General features: G+C 23.6%; 2 protein-coding genes across 3 annotated transcripts; both read left to right on the forward strand.

The window, feature by feature from the left end:
• Nucleotides 1-159: 159 nt before the first annotated feature.
• LOC122510777 lies at nt 160-13,963 on the forward strand. Of its 2 annotated transcripts, XM_043625663.1 has the most exons (4): nt 160-315; nt 387-529; nt 11,012-11,333; nt 13,828-13,963. In XM_043625663.1, exons 2-4 carry the CDS (start codon nt 508-510, stop codon nt 13,865-13,867), a joined length of 384 nt encoding a protein of 127 aa, XP_043481598.1. In that variant the 5' UTR covers nt 160-315; nt 387-507; the 3' UTR covers nt 13,868-13,963. The 2 variants fall into 2 exon arrangements, with proteins under 2 accessions (XP_043481598.1, XP_043481599.1); XM_043625664.1 differs by lacking the exons at nt 160-315; nt 387-529 and adding an exon at nt 8,266-8,470.
• Nucleotides 13,964-14,308: 345 nt separating this feature from the next.
• Nucleotides 14,309-21,596, forward strand: LOC122510772 (eukaryotic translation initiation factor 5). Its single transcript, XM_043625658.1, has 4 exons — nt 14,309-14,804; nt 17,836-18,371; nt 20,686-20,871; nt 20,986-21,596. Exons 1-4 carry the CDS (start codon nt 14,315-14,317, stop codon nt 21,103-21,105), a joined length of 1,332 nt encoding a protein of 443 aa, XP_043481593.1. The 5' UTR covers nt 14,309-14,314; the 3' UTR covers nt 21,106-21,596.
• Nucleotides 21,597-22,729: the final 1,133 nt, after the last annotated feature.

Raw genomic sequence — 22,729 nt, forward strand, 5'->3', positions numbered from 1 at the left:
TTACTACATCTTATTGTATGTTCAAATTTCAACATTCATTATTGTTTTATAATTAGTTAATAATTAAAGTTTTATTTTTAAATAAATTGTTGCAATATGTTTCTGTTTTAAAATTTCGATATTTTATCGATTGGCCTTTCATCAGTGTGAAGTTGACAGCGGAAATGAAATTTTCTTCTTTATAATTCACGCAGTTGTTGAAGAAGCCGGAACGTTTTCCATTGCAATCCTCATTAAAAAATAACTAATAAACGAAAGCAATTAGCGAATTGTTGGTGATTAAATATTATCGTTTAGTCTTCTATTGTCCAGAGAGTAAGTTAAATATTAATTTCATGTGTAAATTGATTGTGTTAAATGTGGTCTTTTTTTTTCTTTATTTTTAGGTGACGACAAAACGCAGGAAGTCTGAGCTTTGGGCGATCCATCTGTCTTAATTATTTCATCGGCTTGAGTTGTATTTTTTGCGCTAGAAGGCGACCGTCCAGCAGGGCGATACCATTTTATATGACTTTTCCTCGACGACAAGGTAAATATGAAAATATTCACTATATTATCGTATTTGATATTTAATCGAGAGTTTTGAGAACGTGGTCAGCCAATTTTAGCAAAACAGCCATTTTGGTCAGGAACGTGTTCACGATTTCAGCATTTATTTCTCCATGCGGAGAAATATGTGAAACTTCCCTTCTTTTTTTTATCTTTTTAATATAGTTTGCAATAATTGGGTTGAAAAATTTTCCATTTTTACGTCATTTTGATAAGTTTTCGAAAATCTAAATGATCTAAATACTCTAAATTAAGTATAATAAAAAATGTGTCTAAATTGGTATAGGTTATTTCGTCATTTAATCTCATGGTGTGTATTTTTCTCATGCGTATATTGATTTTTTACTTTAAAATTCTAAGTGACAAGTTTTTGAATTTTTTCCTAAATGTATATGAAACGATTTGGACGATTTTTAATTTGCAAGCTAATCTAACCTCACTTTTTTCGATTGATTTCTTGTTTGTGGCGTTATAATTATAATCTTTGGTGGTAAAATAATTTAAATTGCTAATTAATAGGTAATATTGCATTTTAATGAATTTAATGAAACATCTGTTCAATTTGGTTATTTAATTTCGGATTTAATTTTTTTTTTTCGCTAAAAACTAATTTGTATTTTAATATGAATTTTATTATTTATGAATTATTTTTCTTATTATTTTGTTATAGTTTTAAATGTACAATTTAGGCAGTGGTGTGGAAAGTGCGAGCACTTATAAATGTTCGGTCTATTTTTGTCTACAATACTCTCTCTCTAGCTGCAAACATTTAACTGGTGCAAACGACCAGAGATACTTTATTTTGTCTAATCTAATCTTGTCACGTGCTATGCGTTCTTCCGTCACGGTTACATTGCGTTAAAATCACAGGAAATTCAAATATTATTTTTACTTCTAGTATTTTTTCTCTATAAAATTTTTCTCAATTCTTTCTATTCTTTAAATTTAAAGGTTATGTGACAGAAAGAAGGTTAATTAAAATCGACAACTCTGAAAAACTGGAATTTGGAAAAAAATTGTATTTTTAATTTCTTGTTAATTGTCATTTCACCCTTGATTATAAATTGCAGTGATAATATTCGATTAAAAGAGCAATCGACAATAGTAATCAAAGTTCAAAAGATATCAGTTTTATGAGTCACGTTTATTTTGCTTTTAGGTAATTTCGCATTTGTTTTTTTTGTCAATTTATTTTGAAAAAATAATTATTGAAAGAAGAAACGCATTTTAGAAAGTAATGATATTTTTTTTCATAACCACAGGTAAGAAAGTGGATTTGACTTGTTGATTGTGTAACGAATGCAAATTATTCGAAAAATGTAATAGCTATATACTTATCATTGGTCGTTTGATGTCAGGCTTCAGTTTCATTTTGTAATCATGCATACTCTTATCCAATTCCAGTTAATCTTATTTAAGTATATTTAATGTTGTCTTTCAACAAAGACTTAACACAGTGGCTCTCAGTTATTGAAATTTATTAATAATTTCCATTTTCATTTATAATCAGAGAAACGTTTCATTTTTACGTTTTCATTGATTAATCCACAGATGTTTACTTCTCGACTTTCTTCGACTATTTTTAAAAAATATGTCTTTTTTTCACTTATTTTCAAAAATTAAGACTTTTTTTTACTTTTTTCCAAACATGGCAACAAAATACCAAATCTGTAGTAAAAAAATGCAAATTATTTCGATTTTTATAGTGTGAAAAATAGCTATAAACAAATTTTTCAAAAATTATTTTCGAAAATAATTTTGTCTAATTAAATTTTCGAAATACACCATTAAAAAGATTTGGAATAATTGAAACTTTGTAAAATGTAATTGAAATCAACTTTTCAAGAACTTTAATTGCAAATTTTGGAAATAATTGAATTCTCAAAAATTTTAATGAAAAATCTACAAGTTTAAATTTAAAAATGAAAGTTAATGTAAATCAGCTTCTAAAAATTATATGAAAATATTTTTAAAAAAATTAATTCTTCGAATTTTTTTATTTTAATTTTTAAAATTCAATTACTTTCAATATTTTCAATTACATATTTCCGAAAATTTAAATACATACAAAAAATAATAACACTAACATTTTTTAGAATTATTATTATTACCATTTTAAAAAAAACTATTGTGTTCAAAATTTTTAATTAATATGACATACAATATTTTTAAAAAACTAATTCTTAGAATTGTTTTATCATAAATATTAAAGATTCCACTATCTTCGAAAAAAGTAAATTAAAATTTTTTAAAATTATTTTTTTAGACTTGTTAAAATTTCGGAGAAGTCATGTTCATATTTATAATTAAAATTCTTCAAAAATTTGATTATTTTTTTTATATTTTTCAAGAAATCGATTTCTTTTAAAAGATTTTACCAACTTTCAATTATTTGGAAATTTTTCAATTTTTTAAAAGTAATTAAAAAATTATACTCTTTCAAAAATTATTTGAAAATATTTTTAAAAAATTAATTTTAAGAATTTTTTTATTATAATATTTTGAAAAAATATCTTAATAACTTAAAAAATGCAGACAGTTACAATTATTATTATAAAAAATTGAATTTTTTTGTATTTAAATAATTGAATTCTCGAAGAACTTTAAAAAAATAATGATTTTTAGAGATGAAATTTAGTTGGAAAATTGTAGAAATAATTGAATTTTTAGAAATTATTAAATTTCAGAAGTTTCTAAGTCGTAGTTTAAAAAATTGTTCTTCCCGTGAAAAAACAGATAAAAAGTACCTATTTAAATATTTATTTAACAAATTTATTCAAGTTTTGAATAATTGAATTTAGAAATTAGTGAAAGTGAAGGAAATAAAAAATAAAATGTTTGTGTCAACACTAAATTTAAAAGAAAATTTACTAGAATAAAATTAAAAATATAAATTCCATTTTTATAAAAAGGAATTAATTTTCTAAAATTAAAATATTTTTCCAACAAAATTCAATGTTTACTGAAATAAAAAAAAATCGTCCTTCATTTGAACGTTCGTTATTTCGTTTGAAACGTTAGGAAAAAAAACTTTTATCTACTACAAAATTCAATATTTAAAAAAAAAAAAATTTTTCAAATGAAAAAATTTGTTTAGTTTGAAAATTTTTTTTGATAATTTATCTTTTCTTTTTTTTATAATCTCGGGATCATAAAATTTGGCTTTACCATATGTTTGGTATGTAATCTGCTTTTTTTAAGACTTGAAAACAATTCGCTGAAAATCGTTATTTCAATAGGTATGTCATTTTTTTTCAATATTTACTGTATGCTTATTCAAATTTGACTGCAAAAACACGTGCTTTGAATTATAAATACTGGACGGTAACAATAATGATTGTAGTTTTATATTATGCAAAAATTTTTAAACACGTAGTATTTCGAATCAAATTTTTGATAAAGCTTTCCTGTATTAAAAGCGTAGGTGGTATCGCAAAGTCGGTTGTTTGAAAAAAAATATATTTACAATTGTGATAAAAAGCAATTTTTACAGTTCGGAAACACACTTCGTTGCACGTGAATACAATCGCTATTTATAATTTTCTTATTAATATCCTGTAATTCGAATTTTAACGAATATTTTTTAAAACTAATTTTCATTTTGTTATCATCAATATTAATATATCATATTTTTCTATTTTTCTTTTTTCCCTTTTTTTCTCTTTTTTCGTTTTTTTCTTTCAATTTTTTTCTTTTTTCTCTTTTTTTTCTTATTCACTTTTCTCTTCTTTTCCTCGTTTTTTTTTTCCTTTGATCAAAATTCTCTCATAAATGACGTGGCGTTAAGAGAGAATGTATTATTATGTATATGTATATTCATAAAGAGTTTTCTGTCTCAAAGTAAATGAACTGAAAGCAACTCTTGGTTTAAAGGTCGACGTTTAAGGACTGCATTGAATCGATTGTAAATTCAAAGACTAGAATTTTCAGTGAATGTTCATGTTTTTTCTAGGTTGATTCTATCGTTATGTAATTAAACTTAGTTTATGCGACATTATTAAAGTCTGTAATTACATAGTTTAATAATCATCGCAGGTTTTTAAATTTTATTTAACTAATTTGCTCCTATTTTTTTTTCTATGAACAAAAAAGAATTATATTCGATAAGATCTTTTTTTTTGTTATCAGAATTGCTTGTTTTACTATTCATACTGTAGATAAGAATAATATAAAAGCAGAAATTTGAAAATTCGACGAATCAAGAAAAATTTGAAATTAGTGGAAATTATGTTCTGTCGTAAAGTGCCAAATGAATTGTCAAAAAAAAAAAACACTTTTAATTATATTTATTTATTATTTTAATAATTCTAAAATTTATGGTTGGTTTTTTAACTCTTAATTATCATATTTTCAGAAATTACGTCAGTGAAGTTCATCCAACGATTGAGAAAAAAAAAAAATAATATTTTATAAATCCAAAACCAAAAACTGTTTTTTTGACAATTTTTTTCTTTCAATGAAAAAAAATCATTTTTCTCAACTATTTCAATAAAAGTTTTGAAAATAAAATTCTTAATAAAATGCAAAATAATTTTTATACAAAAATATATAAAAATTTAATTTAATTAAAAAAAACATTTTTTTTCTACATCGTTGAATATAAATTCTGTAAAACTTCACCAACGCCAAAAATTCCATACATTTATAATTTTGTATTATTAAATATGAATATTAAATTTGGATTATTTTTAGTTTAACATTTTCCAGAACAATTAAAAATTGTTTACATTGTTTTAACATTTTTTTTTGTTTTGTTAAATTACAAAGTTTCGTATTGTTGAAATCCGAACTAATTGGACTGAAAATCCTTTTAAAAAAATGTTAATTGAAGCCCCTGAGTTTTAGTCTTCTAATTAATATTTCCTGAACATGCCAAATGTGCACGTTAACAGTACATATTTATTTCAAAGTGAATACTTTAAAAAGTAAAATAAATATTTATTATTCCTTTATTTTTATTTTTTTTCGATTCTTCGATTGTGTGAATGCCAATAAATTGATTCGTTCTAAATACAGAAATTAATCTTGATAAATTTAGTTATGTTCAAAAATTGAAAAAAATTCTCGTCAAAATTTCAATTATCTTTATAAATACTAAAATTCTTTTCCGAAATTCAATTATTTTCAAAAATTTTCCTTAACTCAATGATTTTCAATATCTACTAATTTAATAAAATTTTTCAGAAGAATTCAATATTATTTTTAAAAAAATGTTAATAAAATTCTACGCAAGTATTTAGATATTTTCATAAATAATAAAAATTTCACAGGAATTCAATTATATATATACACGTCTTTATAAATTTTTCCGCAATAATTCAATTATTTTCATTATTAATCAAATTTTTTACAGGAATTCAATTATTTTTTGTACAATTTTAATTTAATTCCTCGAATAATGTAATTATTTTTAAAAAATTTATTAAAATTCTTCGAAAAAAATCCATTCAAAAAAAAAAAAAAAAAACATTCAATTATTCAAAAAATTATTTATTTCTATATTTAAATAATTGAATTCTTGTAGAATTTTCTAATAAAAACTGATTTAAAAATATATATTTTATTTAAGAATTTAGATAATAAAATCGAATTCTTTGGAGAAATTATATTTTTGAAATTAATTTAATTGTTTTGATGAAAAATAAAATTCTTCCCAAGAATTTAATTAAAATTGTATTGAAAATAATTGAATTCGTCTAAAGAATTCAATCACAATTTTTCAATATAATTGAATACTTTCTACAAATTTTATTTTAAAAAAAATTGAATTCTTGACAAGAATTTTATTAAAATTGTTATGAATATAATTGAATTTTAACGAAGACTTTTAATATTTATTTAAATAATTGAATTCTAGTGAATAATTTTATTCAAATTATTAAATATAATTGAAAATTCCTGCGAAGAATTGTATTATTTATGAAAATAATATTGAATTTTTGCGCAGAATTTTATTTTTTTTAAATAATTGAATTGTTTCCAGAAATTTAATTTAAATTGTATTGAAAATAATGGAATTCTCCGCCATGAATTACATATTTAAGAAAATAATTAAAGTTCCTGCAAAGAATTTTTTTTAATTTTCGAAAATAATTGAATTTTTGCGCAGAATTTTATTTTTTAAAAATAATTGAATTGTTTCCAGGAATTTAATTTAAATTGTATTGAAAATAATGGGATTTCCTGCGATGAATTACATATTTAAGAAAATAATTAAATGCTTGCGAAGAATTTTTTTTTAATTTTCGAGAATAATTGAATTTTTGCACAGAACTTTATTTTCTAAAAATAATTGAATTATTTCCAGGAATTTAATTTAAATTGTATTGAAAATAATGAGATTTCCTGCTATGAATTACATATTTCATAAAATAATTAAATTTTCGAATATAATTGAATTGCTTCAAAGAATTATATTAATGTTTTAAAAAATAATTTAAATAATAATTAAATATTAAAAGTATAATAGCATAAATTTGTCAAATAATTGAATTTCGAAAAGGTTTAAAATTAAAATCTTTGAAAATCTGAATTTTTCATATTTTTAACTAACAATTAATTAATTGTTAGTAAAATTAATTTTTTTTTAAAAAGTGTAATGGAATTTTTTTTTTAATTAATATTTGAAGTTTTTATTTTCTAAAAGTAAAAAATTGTTTATTGAAAAATTTCCGAATAACCGAAATATTGTAAAAATTAATTGTAAGCAAATGGATTTGAAAATTTTCTAAAAACTTTTTTAAAAAAATCCTTAAAAATAATTGATTTAATGAAGAATTTTGGTTCAAAATTCTGGAAAATAATAAATGAATTGAAGTTGTTGTTTTTGAATAATTTTCCAATTAAAGAAATTCGTAAATGAATCCAATAGAACTTTTTTTTGTCTAATTATTTTTAGGGTTAATCAGAATATTCTTTATTGTCTAGGAAAAAGTGAAAATTTTATCTTGAAATCAGGGAAAAGTCAGGGAAAAATAAAATTTAATTTTTGTGACAACTCCGATTAGAAAACATTCAAATGATTGAATTATTGATCAAACAAGTTATAAATCGTAAAACAGAAATTGCTTTTCTATTAACAATTTCTCGTGACATCGTTTACACATAATAGAATATGAAACGTGAGTTATGGAATACGCATAATAGTTCAGAAATTATAAATAACTTTGTATTTGTAAATTTGTTTGAAACTCTAGACTTGTGAAGCAGGTGGGAAAAATCGATGGATTGTGTGTGTAGAATCGTCAAGAATTTTTATCGGCATTACCAAAAGGGTGGAGAGGAGGAGAGAGGGGGGTATGAGAAAAAAAATAAGTACATAATACGTGGTTTAATTCGCCTTGGACTTGAAGTGATAATTAATTTTCTGTTCTGTTTTTCTTTTTTTTTCGTAGGTAGCGCCCCGGAAATGCAGCAGTCACCCTGACCTATCCTAACGCTTGAAATTTCCGCATTGCTTGACGAAAAAAAAGCTGGTGAAAATCTCTCTCACTCTGACCTTGTCTGAGGTTTCCACGTCGAAACGTTTGTTGTTGGGCTTACGTCGACGGTTTTCTAACCGGAGTACCATAACGATCAATAAGCTGCTTTTCACGTATAGCAAGCCTGCGCGTCTGACCGGCGTAAACGCGTGTACGCCTACTCCAATCCGATCCGGGACCTGTACCCCAGAGTAGAATTTTCTTCCTGTTCCTCTCAGTTTCGAGCTTCGAGTCATCATCATCAATTGTACGGCCATAAGCTCTCTCTAAAACACGTCTCTCCTACGTCTCTCTTATCTCTCTTTTCTCTCTCTCAAAAAAAAAAAAAAAAAATTCCCCGCTCTGGGAAACTCTTTTTTTTTATTCAAATAATCAAAGTTTAAACAAGAAACGGGCCGTCAGCAGCCAACTTTAAAAACTTATGCGTCTACGACGAGCAGGTAATTTTTGACGTGTTTTTTTCAATTTTTAATTCTCCTTTTGAATTCCACACTACTCCGGATGATGGTATCTTCCACCTCGATTCCTGAAAAAAGAGGTACAGTGGTGCTGTCTCTCTTTCTCTATATTGTGGGTGGATTTAATCACATGCCGGTGATCCGTTTCATTAAACTATCGACTTTAGGTTTACTTACGGTTCAAAACTGATTTTATACACGCTTTGCTAGAGCAGAATATGCTCGGATAATGTCAATATAAACTTCTAAGAGATTTCTTCTACCTCAATTAATTTTATTAATTTTGCTTTACTTGGAAAAAAAATGTTTTTCGACAAATTTTCGTTCAACTCAGGACAATATGTGTTCAATCTGGAAACTTCGTCTCCGAACGTGAAATTTGGGAAAAATTTAAACTGTTTGATAATTCAATTCTCAGAAATTTCTAGAATCGAAAATGAAAATTGGAATAGAAAGGAAAACGAATTTGAAAACAAAAATAATTGTTTGGTTGAAATTTGAAAATTTTGAAAACTCGAAATTTTTGTTTTGAATGTAGAAAAAAAGTGTCCAAAGTGATAAATTTACATTTTTTAAACATGTGTCGAAATTATTCTTTGCGCGCAAATTAAAAACGAGAATTTATAAACAGCTGATCAGCGTAGCATATTGAAATTCAATTAATCTTTCGAAATAATGTATACAAGAGGATGTAAATTAAAAATGAGTCATTACATCTTGTACTTATTTCAGAGCTTATAGCTCGACAATTTTGAAACAAAATTCTGATTTTTAAATGTTAATTTAAATCTTTTTAAATAAGCGTTTAATTCATTTTATTTCGCATTTATTTCGAAACTTTTCTAGTCTTGAAAAAATTTCCACTGGTTTGTTTACATTTCTTTTATTCTACAGGCTTCGCACTCGTCTACTAAAACCTACTATTTACTACTTTTTTGCGATTTGATACTATTTGGATACTTCTTTCTAGATTTATGACTCTAAAAGCTACTTCTTTTTTTTTTTTTTTTGAGAATTTGCTCCACTTTAAATCCGCTAATAATTGAAATAAAAAAATTATTCTCAAAAATTTTAATAAAATTCTTTTTAAATGATTTTCATGAAAGAATTTAATTATTTTCACAAACTTTAATAAAAATCATCAAAAGTATTTAATTATTGTCAGAAAAAATAAAATTCATCACAAGAATTCAATTATTTTTATAAATAATAAAATTCTTTGCAGAAATTCAATTAGTTAATATTTTAATAAAAGTTCTGAAAAGAATTCAATTATTTTCACAAAATAATGAAATTCTTCGCAAAAAATTCAATTAATTTCATAAATAATAAACGTTTTCAGAGAAATTCAATTATTTTTAAATAAAATTGTCCGAAAGAAACCAATTATTTTTAATGATTTTAATCAAATTTATTTAAAACAAAATTTATATACATTTAAGAAAATTGTAATTTCTTTTCAAAATTTTTCAAAAAAATTCAATTATTTAAAAAAAATGTAATAAAATTCGTTGCAAGAATTGAATTATTTTCATAAATAATAAAACTCTTCGCAGTATTTTAATTACTAAAAAAAACTACTAAAATTCATTTAAAAAATTCCTCTAAAAATTTTTAAAATTTTTAAAATAAATTATCGAGTACGCAGTCTGAATTTACCCAAAAAAAAGAAAAAAAATAATTGAGGTGTTGGTAAATTTTATTACCAGCTCAATTCAGACTATATTGATTCTGTTTTGTCAAATTGATATTCAAATGTCTTTGAAAACGCAAATTTGAAAAACGTCATTTTTTTTTTTGATTAAGGAAAAAATTCTTTTGTGTAAAATCACATTTTAAGCAATCTTTTGCTATCATGACCCTGAGATTGTCTGTTTCGCCCGAAAAGTATTTAAATGATCGTTAAACTGAGAAGAAGACACTTGAAAAAATACTATTACAATAGATGATTTATCACATTGAAATATTCTAATGTTCCGGTTCAGGCTGAAGCAAACTTTCAGAATGCTAATGAATAAGTTGAAAATATCATAAGAACATTTAACTGATGATTCAATCCGCGAATACTTTTATCAGACCACTTTGGCAAACGAGCAAAAAAAAATATATACTTTTTGGTGCAAATGTTGATTTAATGTAAATGGACAAAGTACAGGTAATGATGAACAAAACGGAACAAATTAAAAAAGAATTAAATCATTTAGTTTTTACTTCTTTCTCTTCTATTTTTCACTTTTTTTTTGTTATTTATTTTTTACTTTTCTTTTATTTACTAATTACTTCTTTCTTAGAAGTAAAATTTAAAAAAAAAGTAAAAACTAAATAACAAACGAAAAGTAAAAAATAAATAACAAAAAAAAGTGAAAAATAGAAAAGAAAAAAGCAAATAACGAAAGAAAAGTAAAAAAACAAAACAAAGAAGAAAAGTAGAAAATAAGAGAAAAATGTGAAAAAGTGATATTTTGCGGTTTTTAGAAAAATGGTGAAATATTGGATGAGTGACGTTTATTTTTTTGATTTCAGAAACATCCAGGATATTATCCAGAAGGAAAGGATCGGTGTGCAGCAAAGGCGGCGGTAACAGGACATTGTCCCGGTGTCTCAAAGACGGCAGCATCATCCCTGTCACTTGGAATAACCGTTTAATACAATTAAGTAGTGAATTGCCGACTACGTCGTGGGATTCACATTTTCTTATAGGCACAAGCAACGGACAAGCAGCGTGTATGATCATTGAAGACAATCCCCCTCTGCCCACCAGATCGAGGCAAACCCTGCACCAAGATACCACCCAACGATTTTTAAATTTGGTCCTGCCTAAACACAGGACCACAAAATTTTCAAGGTACAAAATCTCACTCTTACACTTTCAATTTTCATCTCAAATTCTTACAATTAAATTCTTCAAATTCATTAATTTCTTATTTTTAATTCAGGGTTTGCTACAGGTCAGGGAATTCAAGGAAAAGTCAGGGAAATTAGAATTAGTCAGGGAAATCAGGGAAAAGTTAGGTATTTTTATTAAAAGTACTGGAAAAAATTAAATTTTAAAAATTATGAGAAAATTCTGAATTTTTGTGTCTTTTTTGTTTGTCTCATAATTTATTAAATTGACAAGAATTCTAATACAAAAACTGTAATTTTTTCAATTTCTAACAATACTTTCTTTTTAAATAACTTAATTCTTGAAGAACTATCATAAAATTATTACTTATAAATTATTTAATGAATAATTTTACTTAAAAATTTCAAAATTATTTGGATTTCAAAAGTTTTGCGTTTACAATCTTCATAAATAGATGAACTTCAAAGGTTTCAATTTAAAATTTTAGAAAATATCAATTTTTAATTAATTTAAGTAGAAATTTTAAAAACAATTGATTACAGAAATTCAATTATTTTCAAAAGTGATAAACTTCTTTCCATAACTTCAATTCATTCAAAAATATAAAAAAAAATTTCGTCAATATTTCAATTATCTTTTCAAATAATAAAATTCTTCTCCAAAATTCAATTATTTTCAAAAAATTTAATAAAATTCCTGACAAAATTTCAATTATTTTCAAAAATTTTCAACATTTAAATTATTTTTAATATCTACTATTTTAATAAAATTTTCCAAAAGAATTCTATTATTTAAACCAAATTTTAATAGAAATTTTACGGAAATTCAATTACTTACGAATTTTTTATGAATTTCTTCGGATCAATTCAATTATTTTTAATTTTTTAATGAAGTTTCTCGAAAGAATTAAAATATATTCAGAGAATTGAAAAAAATATTTATGAGAAATTCAATTTATTATTTTGAAAAATTTAAATAAAATTCTTTTAAAAATTCTATTATTTAAAAAATATTTGACAAAATTCTTTACAAGATTTAGTTAATAAAATTGCAATTTTAATAAAATTTTCCTATACAATTCAATTATTTTCAATACAATTCTTCTTAAGAATTCAATTATTTTCACAAATAATACATTTTTTATGGAAATTCAATTATTTAAAAAATTTTGAATAAAATTCTTCTCAGGAATTTAATTATTTTCATAAATAATAAAATTTTTCTCGTGAATTCTATTATTTAAAAAAATTTTGATAAAATGCTTTATAAATTTGAAAAATAATAATAAAATTAATCATAGAATGAAATTATTTTCGTAAAATATAACATTCTTCCTAAGAATACAAATATTGTCAAAAATGTTTGTAAAAATCTTTGAAACAATTTATTTATTTTTGTAAAACAATAAAATTCTTCGAAGCAATTCAATTATTTAAGAAATTTTAATAAAATTTTATTTATTTATTTATTTATTCAAAAATAAGTTCCTAGGGCTAATGAAAATTCTTGCCAAGAATTCAATTTTTTTCAAAAATAAAATTTTTTTCAGGAATTCAATTCTTTAAAAATTTTTTTAATAAAATTCCTTGCAAGAATTCAATTATTTTCATAAATAACAAAACTTATCGCAGAATTTCAATTATTTTTTATACAATTTTTACATAAAATTATAGAAAATTGCATTTATTCTTAACATTTTTTTTTAAATTCGCTGAAAGAATTTAATTATTTTTAAAAATTTTGATAAAATTTTTCATATAAATTCAATTTTAAGAAATATTTAATTATTTAATAAATTATTTATTTTTGTAGTTAAAATAATTTAATTCTGCAAAAATTTTCTAATAAAAATTAATTTAAAAATGAATTTCAGTTAAATTTTTTAATTAAAATTGAGTATTAAAAGAAATAATTGAATTTCGAAAACGGGTTCAAATTAAATTTTTGAAAATTGGAATTTATAGTTACAATATTCTTATGATATAAAATAATGATTTTATCACTCTGTCATCTTAAATTTATTATAAGTTATTGAATTTCAGGTTTGAATTTGAAAATCTTAATTTCTATAAAAAAATAATAATGATTAAATATTTTTTAAAAAAGAAGTTATTCATGTTTTTGAATAATTTTGCAATTAATGAAATTCCTAAATAAATGTAATAGAACATTTTTTTGAGTATCTAATAATTTTTGAAGTTAATCAGATAAATCACTTTTTCTCTGACCCTGAAGAATACTTCAGGGTCAGAGAAAAAGTCAAAATTTTGTCTGGAAATCAGGGAAAAGTCAGGGAAAAACAAAAGTAACATTTTTTTAAGTATCTAAAAATTTTTGGATTGAATCATAATATTCTTCAGGGTCAGAGAAAAAGTCAAAATTTTGTCTAGAAATTAGGGAAAAGTCAGGGAAAAACAAAATTAAATTTTTATGGCAACCCTGTAATTTGATATTAGATTTATTCAAATTTCTAAATTCCAAATTTTCTGTTCAGTAACAGGCATCGAAAGCTGCAACCGTTCAGAGAAACGTGACTGTCGACACTGGGTAGAGCGGTGTTCCGAATCGCAAGAAAAGAAAAGCAACCTGACGCGACACGTTTCGAGCTACCATTTGGTAGCCATTTCGCAGCAAGGTCACAGATCGGTATTCAAACTGTCGCTGGGAATCGTGGCAAAGAGATCTAGGAGACCGAGGACGAAGACATTGCCCACTTGAGAGGAAAAAAAATATAGAAATAATACCAAAAAAAAAAAAAAGACGAAGATCAAAAAGGGAAAAGTGGCAATCCTCGCAAAATTGACTCCTAGCTGGAAAAAAAGAATTTTTTTTGTTTAATTTTCGTTTTTCTTCTTTTACAAAAAAAAAGAGATAAAAATAACACACTCGACAACGGCGTATCGTCAATATAAAACGTTCAACAAATTGACGTGTTTGCGGAATTTTAAGAGGCGAAAACAATCAATAACAACATCATCATCATGGGGAGCCTTAACGTTAATCGCAACGTCAGCGATGCGTTCTATCGCTATAAAATGCCCAGAATTCAAGCCAAAGTTGAGGGCAAGGGAAATGGCATAAAAACTGTCATTGTTAATATGGTTGAAGTGGCGAAAGCCATTGGTAGACCGGCCACTTATCCGACCAAGTATTTTGGATGTGAACTCGGTGCACAAACTCAATTTGATTTCAAGAATGAAAGATTTATCGTTAATGGTTCGCATGACGCGACCAAATTGCAAGATCTACTCGATGGCTTTATTCGGAAGTACGTTTTATGTCCTTCCTGTGATAATCCTGAGACTGAACTCTTGGTCAGCGCAAAGAAAGGCACCATCTCGCAGGGCTGTAAAGCGTGCGGTCATCATGGTCTGCTCGAGACCAATCACAAGCTCAACACTTATATCCTGAAAAATCCTCCTAGTTTGAATCCTGCAGCTCAAGGCAGTTCCCTCACCGAGGGCAAGCGAGGTGAGACGAAAAAAAGAGAAACCTTTTTGCACTTTTTATTCTTAAAATTTAATTTTCGTAATGCTGATTTTTTTGTAGTTGTAAAAATTCGATTTTTAATAGAACGAATTTTTATCTTTTTGGTAGATGTCCTGTGTTAATTGGTAAAACTATCAATCTATTCAAGCTTTTAAATAAAACGTTAACTTTTTTGAAAAATCATTCTCTATTCACAGAAACGTAAAAAGTTTCTTTTTTTTATATTTCGTTAAAATTTGAGTTTTTTTAGAACAAAGTTGACACAGATTTTCAAATATATATGTTTCTAAAGTTCTAAACGTTCAAATGAACGACATTTATTCACTTCTTGTTCAAAATAAATTTTTATTACAATTTTACGTTCCTATAAAAAAAAATTAATTGTAAAGTTTCTAAACATAAAATTTAAGTTTTTTAATTTCCACTGCAAATAGTAATTTATGTAAATGTTTGTAATAAAAAATATTACATTCATTTGAACGTTCACAACTTGTGGATCATCAATTTTTAAATAATTTTAGATTCAAAATTAAAATATTTATCGAAAGATTTCAATTATTTTTAATACATTTTAATAAAATTCTTTATAAGAATTGAATTATTTTCAATACAATTTTAATTAAATACATCGAAAAAATTCAACTATTTTTAAAAATTTTAAATAAATTTTTTCAAAAGAAGCCAATTATTCTCAAAAGTTTTGATAAAATATTTTAAAAGAATCCAATTTTTTGCTATATGATATGAATTTTCTAGAAATTAATTTTTTATTTCCATATAGAGCAAGAAATGAAAAAAAAATTTTAAAAAGTGAGTTTTCTGAAACATTGTTATTCAGATTTTTTTAAATTAGTCGAATTTTTGAATATTTAATTGAAAAAGTTTCAAATTATATTGAAATTTCATGAAATTGAATTGCAAACAAGTGGATTTAAGAAATATTTTTGGTAAATTTTTTTCCTTTTAATATTCCTTTAAATTTCTTTAAATAATTATATTCTTAAGGAACTTTCTTCCAAAATTATTAAAAATTAAATTAGAGAAGAATTTTAGTTGTAAATTCTAGAAAATAATTGAATTGAAATCTTGAAAACAATTTTGGAGAAGTTTCAGTAGTAATTCTTATAAATTATTAAATTTCAAAGGGTTTGAAATATTTTTATGTTTCGTTAAAACTTGAATTTTGTTAGAAAATATTTTTTTTATTTATGTGGAACATTGATTTCTTTGTAATTTCCAATTTATTTTAATTTTTATTTTTGTTCTACTAATTTTTAAAAATATTTAAATAGAAAAGAAATATTCATTCATTCGAACGTTTAGGACATACGACTTTAGGAAAATAAAGTTGTTTGAAAAATTTAATTGTAAACAACACCAACTTCACGAGTAAACTCTTGATCAGAATTAAATTTAAAAAAAAACTACTGACGAGGAAAGTAGTTTTCGAATTATTAAAAAAGTTGTTATTTAAAAACCGAAATAGATAGACTGATAATCACTGTTTTATCTTCAATTATTCAAATTTTGTTTGAGTGAAAGATGTTTTTTTTAAAACTATTTTCCATTTGATTGCTTAGTTTACAAAATTAAAAAGTTTAATAATCAAAATTAAAATATGAAATAAAATTCCTATTATTACTGTGCCGTATAAAATTAAAATTTTCCATTTGTTATGTAAATTTTTGTATACACAGTTTTTTTAGTTAAATAATTCTCCATAACTGTAAATATTCATTGTTCGTAACTTCATTTTTTTTAAATTTTATTACTAGTTTTTTAACATGTTCTCGATTTTCCAATTAACATTTGTCATGTTATACTTTTTTTTCTTTATTTATCTTTCAGCTTTATTGTTCGTTTCATAATTCGAATGTGTATTATTAGAGATAATAAAAACTGAAGAGTCAAATAATAATTAATAACAACTATGGAAGAAACATTTGAAGAAAAATGATTCACAAATTCTGAACTTTCAGATGAATGAAAATTTTTGACAATCTATTTTTGAAAATTTATTTTCAAAAATTACTAATTGTTATAGAAAGCAAGCACAACATTAAAAATTTAGAATCTATCTACAATTTACTTTTTTAATACGTGACGCAATATTATTGCAAAATAAAATTTTAATTTGAAGAAGAAATAAATTTTCGAACTTTAGCGACATGAAAAAATTTATGTTTCCTCAATTTCTGAACTCTGAACGTTCAAATGAACGAAATTTATTTATTTCTTCTTCAATTTAATTTGTTATTGCAATAATTTTGTATCACTATAAAAAAATTCATTTTGAAGTTTTTAAATTTTTATCCCAATCAGAAATTTATGAAAGTATATATTTCACAAAAAAATAGTTCATTTGAGCGTTCAAAATTCGTGGAACAAAGATTTGTTAAAAATTACGACAAATTAAAACTGAAAAAATATTTACGAGACAAAAATAGAGACTGAAATACAGTGAACTATAAAACTCATAAGAAGCAATAAAAAAAAGTTTTGCTATTCAACCGATGATCAATACGGAAATAGTTTACTTTTAATGAAAATTGTCGGAAAATGATAATTAGGTCAAATGGAGGGTTAAGGGGATTTGAACCTTGATGACGTCACAGTTTGTGCAAAGCATTAGTTTTAAATCTGTGACGTCATCATGGTTCAAATGCCCTTAAGTGAAGGGAGAATTATGGATAATTCGGACAATTTATAAAAGTAAAAAATATTCCATTTCCGTACTAGGCGAAAGGAATGTAAATAAAGAAGCAAAATTAGGACTTTCCTAATGTTTCGAACGTTCAAATTGAATGAAATTTGTTTCTATTAGTATTTAAATATTTATTGAACGAAATTATTGAATATTTGAATAATTAAGAATCAGTGAAGGGTTATAAAATTAATTTTTTTGTGACAGCAAAGAATAAAAGAAACGACTATTTTTCGCTAATGAATATACTAATTGTGAATTATAAATATATTTTGATTATCTATTTTAATAAAAGAAATGAAATTTCAGGCAAGCGTTCAAAGAAGAATGGTGACGTGAACGGCGATCGTTCAGGATCACCTGATAATGAAACAAGTACAACGGACATTGTTGTAGAGGCGCCAGTAAAAATGGCAAATGAAGATGACGACGATTCAAATTGGGCCGTGGACGTTTCCGAGGAAGCTGTTCGTGCGCGTCTACAGGATTTGACAGATGGCGCAAAGGGAATGACCATCAGTGACGATCTCGAAAAGACTGAAAAGGAACGTATGGATATATTTTATAAATTGGTGAAATGTCGTCGTGACGCGGGTCAATTGGATAATCCAAAGGAACTTGTTTCTGAGGCCGAACGTCTTGAGATCAAGACCAAAGCACCATTGGTACTTGCAGAATTGCTTTTCGATCAGGGTATTGCTGCTCAAATCAAAAAACATCGCTTGCTATTGCTTCGCTTCACTCACGGTGATAGTAAGGCACAAAAATATCTTCTCCGAGGAATCGAGCAGATCATTGCTTTACATAAGGATGTATTGATGCCGAAGGTGCCTGGAATTTTCAAAGTATGTCGCAATCATTTTTTCTAATTATTTATAATGAATTTCTTATTATTTCTAATTTTATTCCAAATTTCCTTTCTTTTTTAATTTTCTTACAAATTTCAGGCTTTGAACTCATCTGCTTTAGTGATGAGGAAAGAAGCAGAAATTAAACAAATTTTACTACTTTATTTACAATTTGCTATTATTTGGATACTTTTTTATAGCTTCGTGACACTAAAAGATACTTTTTTCTATGTTTGAAACTTTGCCATACTTTAAATTCACTAATAGTTGAAATAAAAAATTATTTTGAAAAATTGTAGTAAAATTATTAGGAAAAATTCAACAAATTTTTAATAAAATTCATTCAAACGATTCAATTATTTTCAAAAAATTTACGAAATTCTACTATTTTAATAAAAAAAAATCTCCCAAAAGAATTTTAAAAAATTGATTATAAAATTTTTTGCAAACATTCAAATATTTTTATAAATAACAAACTTTTCATACAAATCCAATTATTTAAAAAACAATTTTCATAAAATTTTAAATAATAATCAATTATTTGAAAAGTTTTTTTTATAATTCTTCGCCAGAATTAATTAATTAAAAAAAATGTAATAAAGTTCTCTGTAAGAATTCAATAAAACTCTTCTCATGAATTTAATTATTTTTAAAAATTTTAATAAAATTTGTTGCAATAATTCAATTATTTTCATAAATAATAAAACTCATCGCAGGATTTTAATTATTTTAATAGACTTTTAAATAAATTCCTCGAAAAATGCAAATATTCTGAAAAAGTTTATTAAAATTCTTCGAAAGAATTCAATTACTTAAGAAAAATTGTAATATAATTTGTTCACTAGAATATAGTAATTATTTTTAAAACATTTTTAATTAAATTTCTTGCAAGAATTTAATTATTTTCAAAAAGTTTTATATATAATTCTTTAGAAGAATTCAATTTTTTATACAAAATTTTAACTATACATTCCCCAAAAGAATTTTAATTTTCTTCGAAACAATTAAAATGATTTCAATAAATAAAATAAAATGAAATAAATTTTTTTGTAAGAATTCAACTATTTTCACTAATAATAAAATTTTTCAAGGAAATTCAATTATTTAAAAAAAATGTAACTAAAATTCTTCACAAAAATTCAATTATTTTCATAAATAATAAAATTCTTCTAAAAAATTAAATTATTATCATAAATAATAAAATTCTTCTCAAAAATTCAATTATTTTTTTAAATTATAAAACTTATCGCAGGATTTCAATTACTTTCAATACAATATTAATAAAATTTCTCAAAAAAAATTAAATTATTTTCTTAAATAATATAATTCTTTGCAGGAATTCAATTATTTCTAATAAATTTTATTAAGATTTTATACAAGAATTGAATTATTTTCAATACAATTACAATTCATTTCCTCGGCAGAATTTTATTTTTTTTTCAATTTTAGTAAATTCTTCGCAAAAATTCAATTATTTTCTTAAATAATAAAACTCAGTGCAGGATTTTAATTATTTTCAATACAATTTTAAACTGATTTTTTGAAAAATTGCAATTATTCTTAACAATTTTATAAAATTTCTTCAAAAAAATTCACTTACTTTTAAAAATTGTGATAAAATTCTTTATAACAATTCAATTGTAAGAAATATTTAACTATTTAATAAATTATTTATTTTTGTATTTAAATAATTAAATTTTCGGAGAACTTTCTAACAAGAATTGATTTAACATTAAATTTCAATTAAAATTTTAGATAATAATTCAATATTAGAAGTGTTATAGTGCGAATTTTTATAAATAATTAAACTTTAAAAGATTTTTTTGTATTAAATTCTTAGAAATTTTTAATTATTATAAAATTAAAATTTTTACTTTGAATAATTTTATTCAAAAATTCTAAAAAATAATTGACTTTTGGAAGAATTAGAGTTGCAATTTTTAGAAATAATTAAATTTCAAAAAGGCTTTACATTGAAATCATTTAAAATATTTTAATATCTGTGGAAAAATAAATAGATAAATATTTATTTTAAAAAGTTATTTTATTTTTGAATGTAATTTAGTTTAGAAATTATGAAAAAATTAGTCATCAAGTTTAATTTTTCGACAGCTACTTTTTTACTATTTTTTTCATTCTTAAAGCTACTTTTTGCTATTTTCTTAAAATTAATTATCGAGGACAAAGCCTGAAATTTCCTTCCTTTTTTAATTTCTTTCCATTTAATTTCTAATTAAAATTAAAATTAAATTTGTCTTTAGTTAGAAAATTATTTTGCATTTGTCTAAATAATGTTTCCCTTTTTTCACAGCTATTTTATGATTCTGATATCTTGGAGGAAAAAGCTTTCTTGGAGTGGGAGAGTAAGGTCAGCAAGAAGAACGTTTCAAAGGACTTGTCTCAGGAAATTCATGATAAAGCTGCGCCATTTATAACTTGGTTGAAAGAAGCCGAGGAAGAAGAATCCGAATCAGAAGAAGAAGACGATGATCTTGAGGTAATATTATCGAGATATCAAAATAATTTTCTTAATTTAGATTCTCTTTCTCTTAAATTCTCTCTTTGCTCTTATTAAATTAAATTAAATATTTTTCCATCTGCTTAATTTTAGATTGAGTATGACGATCGAGCGAAACAGCCTCTGAAACAGCAACAACAGCAAACCGCAAAACCGCCCGTTCAGAACAATGACTCCGACGGGGGAGAAGATTTAGACATCGATAACATTTAAAAAAACAAAAGGAAATTTATCAATAATCCGCCACAAAAAAAGCAGATCGCTATTATGACGACCATGATCATTTTTAATAGGATACAAAGAATCACAATAAGCTGACAGTTAATGTAGATTTTTTCTTATATCGTAAAACCAAAAATTGGTGTTTACGCATATATACAATATTCAAAACAAAGCAAAAAAAAAAAAAATTTTAACTATATCCAATTTTAGCAAGCCTCTTGTACGGTGATATTTTTAATTATGTTTTTATCTTTATTCCCTTGTGAATTCTTAATTTTCAAATGATAAAATGTTTTTTCTCCCTGCAATCTCCTCTGCGCCCTACTATTTCCACTTTCTTACTCTAGACAAAAATATCCCTTTTCTTCGAATATTATTAGATTTTGAATATTATTTTTGAAAAGGTGGCCTGCTAAAAGCGTTCTCTATTGTATCTATTTACTATTCTAATGATAATTCAATAAATATGGTTTATCACATTATATATTTGTGATTTTTTCTTTTTAGTTGCCTTGTAGTTTGTAGTTTTTTCAAAAAAAGGCAAATTTCACGCGCACGATTCGCTGTATTCAATTTGTATTATTTATTTATTTGTATGTAAAATACAAATTTTTTTTATTTTCAAATATCAATTTTCATTTTTTAAACATTTGAGATTCGAAATTTAAAAAAATGTTCACTTATTTATTATTTTTTTTAACAAATTTTTATAAAATGCTTCCTAAAAATTCAATTATTCATTTTTTAAACATTTGAGATTCGAAATTTAAAAAAATGTTCACTTATTAATTATTTTATTTTAACAAATTTTTATAAAATGCTTCCTAAAAATTCAATTACTTTCATAAATAAAAAAATTTGTAGCAGAACTTCAAATATTTCCAATATAATGTTAATAAAATTCTTTGCAAGAATTTAATTATTTTCAAAAATGTCAATAAAATTCTTCGCACGAATTAAATTATTTTCATAAAATTTCTGGAAAAAATTTAATTACTTCAAAAAAAAATTTGAATAGAATTCAAAATTTTTAAAAATTAATTTGTTTTCAATACAACTTTAATTGAATTTGTAGAAAGAATTCAATTATTTTTTAAAAATTTTAATAAAATTCTTGGGAAGAGTTATTTTTAATACTTACAATTTTAATAAAATTTTTCGAAAATTTCAATTGTTTTTTTTAAATTTTAGTAAAATTCTTCAAAATAATTCAATTATTTTCTATACAATTTTAATATTAAATTTCAAGAAAAAATTTTATTATTTTAGAAAATTTGAATAAAATACTATTTTTTAAGAATTTTAAATTTTACAATAGAATTTTAATTGAATTTCTAAAAAGAATTTAATTATTTTCAAATATTTTTTTACCAAAAATTGAACACTATAGTGTTCAATTTTTGGTAAATTTTATAAAATTTATAAAACAAAAATTTTATCTTTTAAAATTAAAAAAAAATTTACTTACTCAAAATTATGGAAAATAGAACAAATTTTTTTTTGCAAATATAGTATCATAAAATTTATTCTTTAAATTTTACTATTAGAAATTAAAAATTTCTGAAAAAAATAATTTCAAAAATTTTTTTCCTTTTTGACTTTTGCCGCCGTTTTT

Source organism: Leptopilina heterotoma, unplaced genomic scaffold, assembly GCF_015476425.1.
Source record: "Leptopilina heterotoma isolate Lh14 unplaced genomic scaffold, ASM1547642v1 Lhet_73, whole genome shotgun sequence".
Taxonomy (NCBI): Eukaryota; Metazoa; Arthropoda; class Insecta; order Hymenoptera; family Figitidae; genus Leptopilina; species Leptopilina heterotoma.

Bases quoted from the DNA above. Each gene is read 5' to 3' on its own strand.
- LOC122510772 (XM_043625658.1), top strand. From the start codon at position 14,315: ATGGGGAGCCTTAACGTTAATCGCAACGTCAGCGATGCGTTCTATCGC. The intron at 18,372-20,685 runs GTATGTCGCAAT...CTTTTTTCACAG, and splicing joins AGGTGCCTGGAATTTTCAAA to CTATTTTATGATTCTGATAT. The intron at 20,872-20,985 runs GTAATATTATCG...GCTTAATTTTAG, and splicing joins AAGAAGACGATGATCTTGAG to ATTGAGTATGACGATCGAGC.
- LOC122510777 (XM_043625663.1), top strand. From the start codon at position 508: ATGACTTTTCCTCGACGACAAG. The intron at 530-11,011 runs GTAAATATGAAA...TTTTGATTTCAG, and splicing joins GACTTTTCCTCGACGACAAG to AAACATCCAGGATATTATCC. The intron at 11,334-13,827 runs GTACAAAATCTC...TTTTCTGTTCAG, and splicing joins AGGACCACAAAATTTTCAAG to TAACAGGCATCGAAAGCTGC.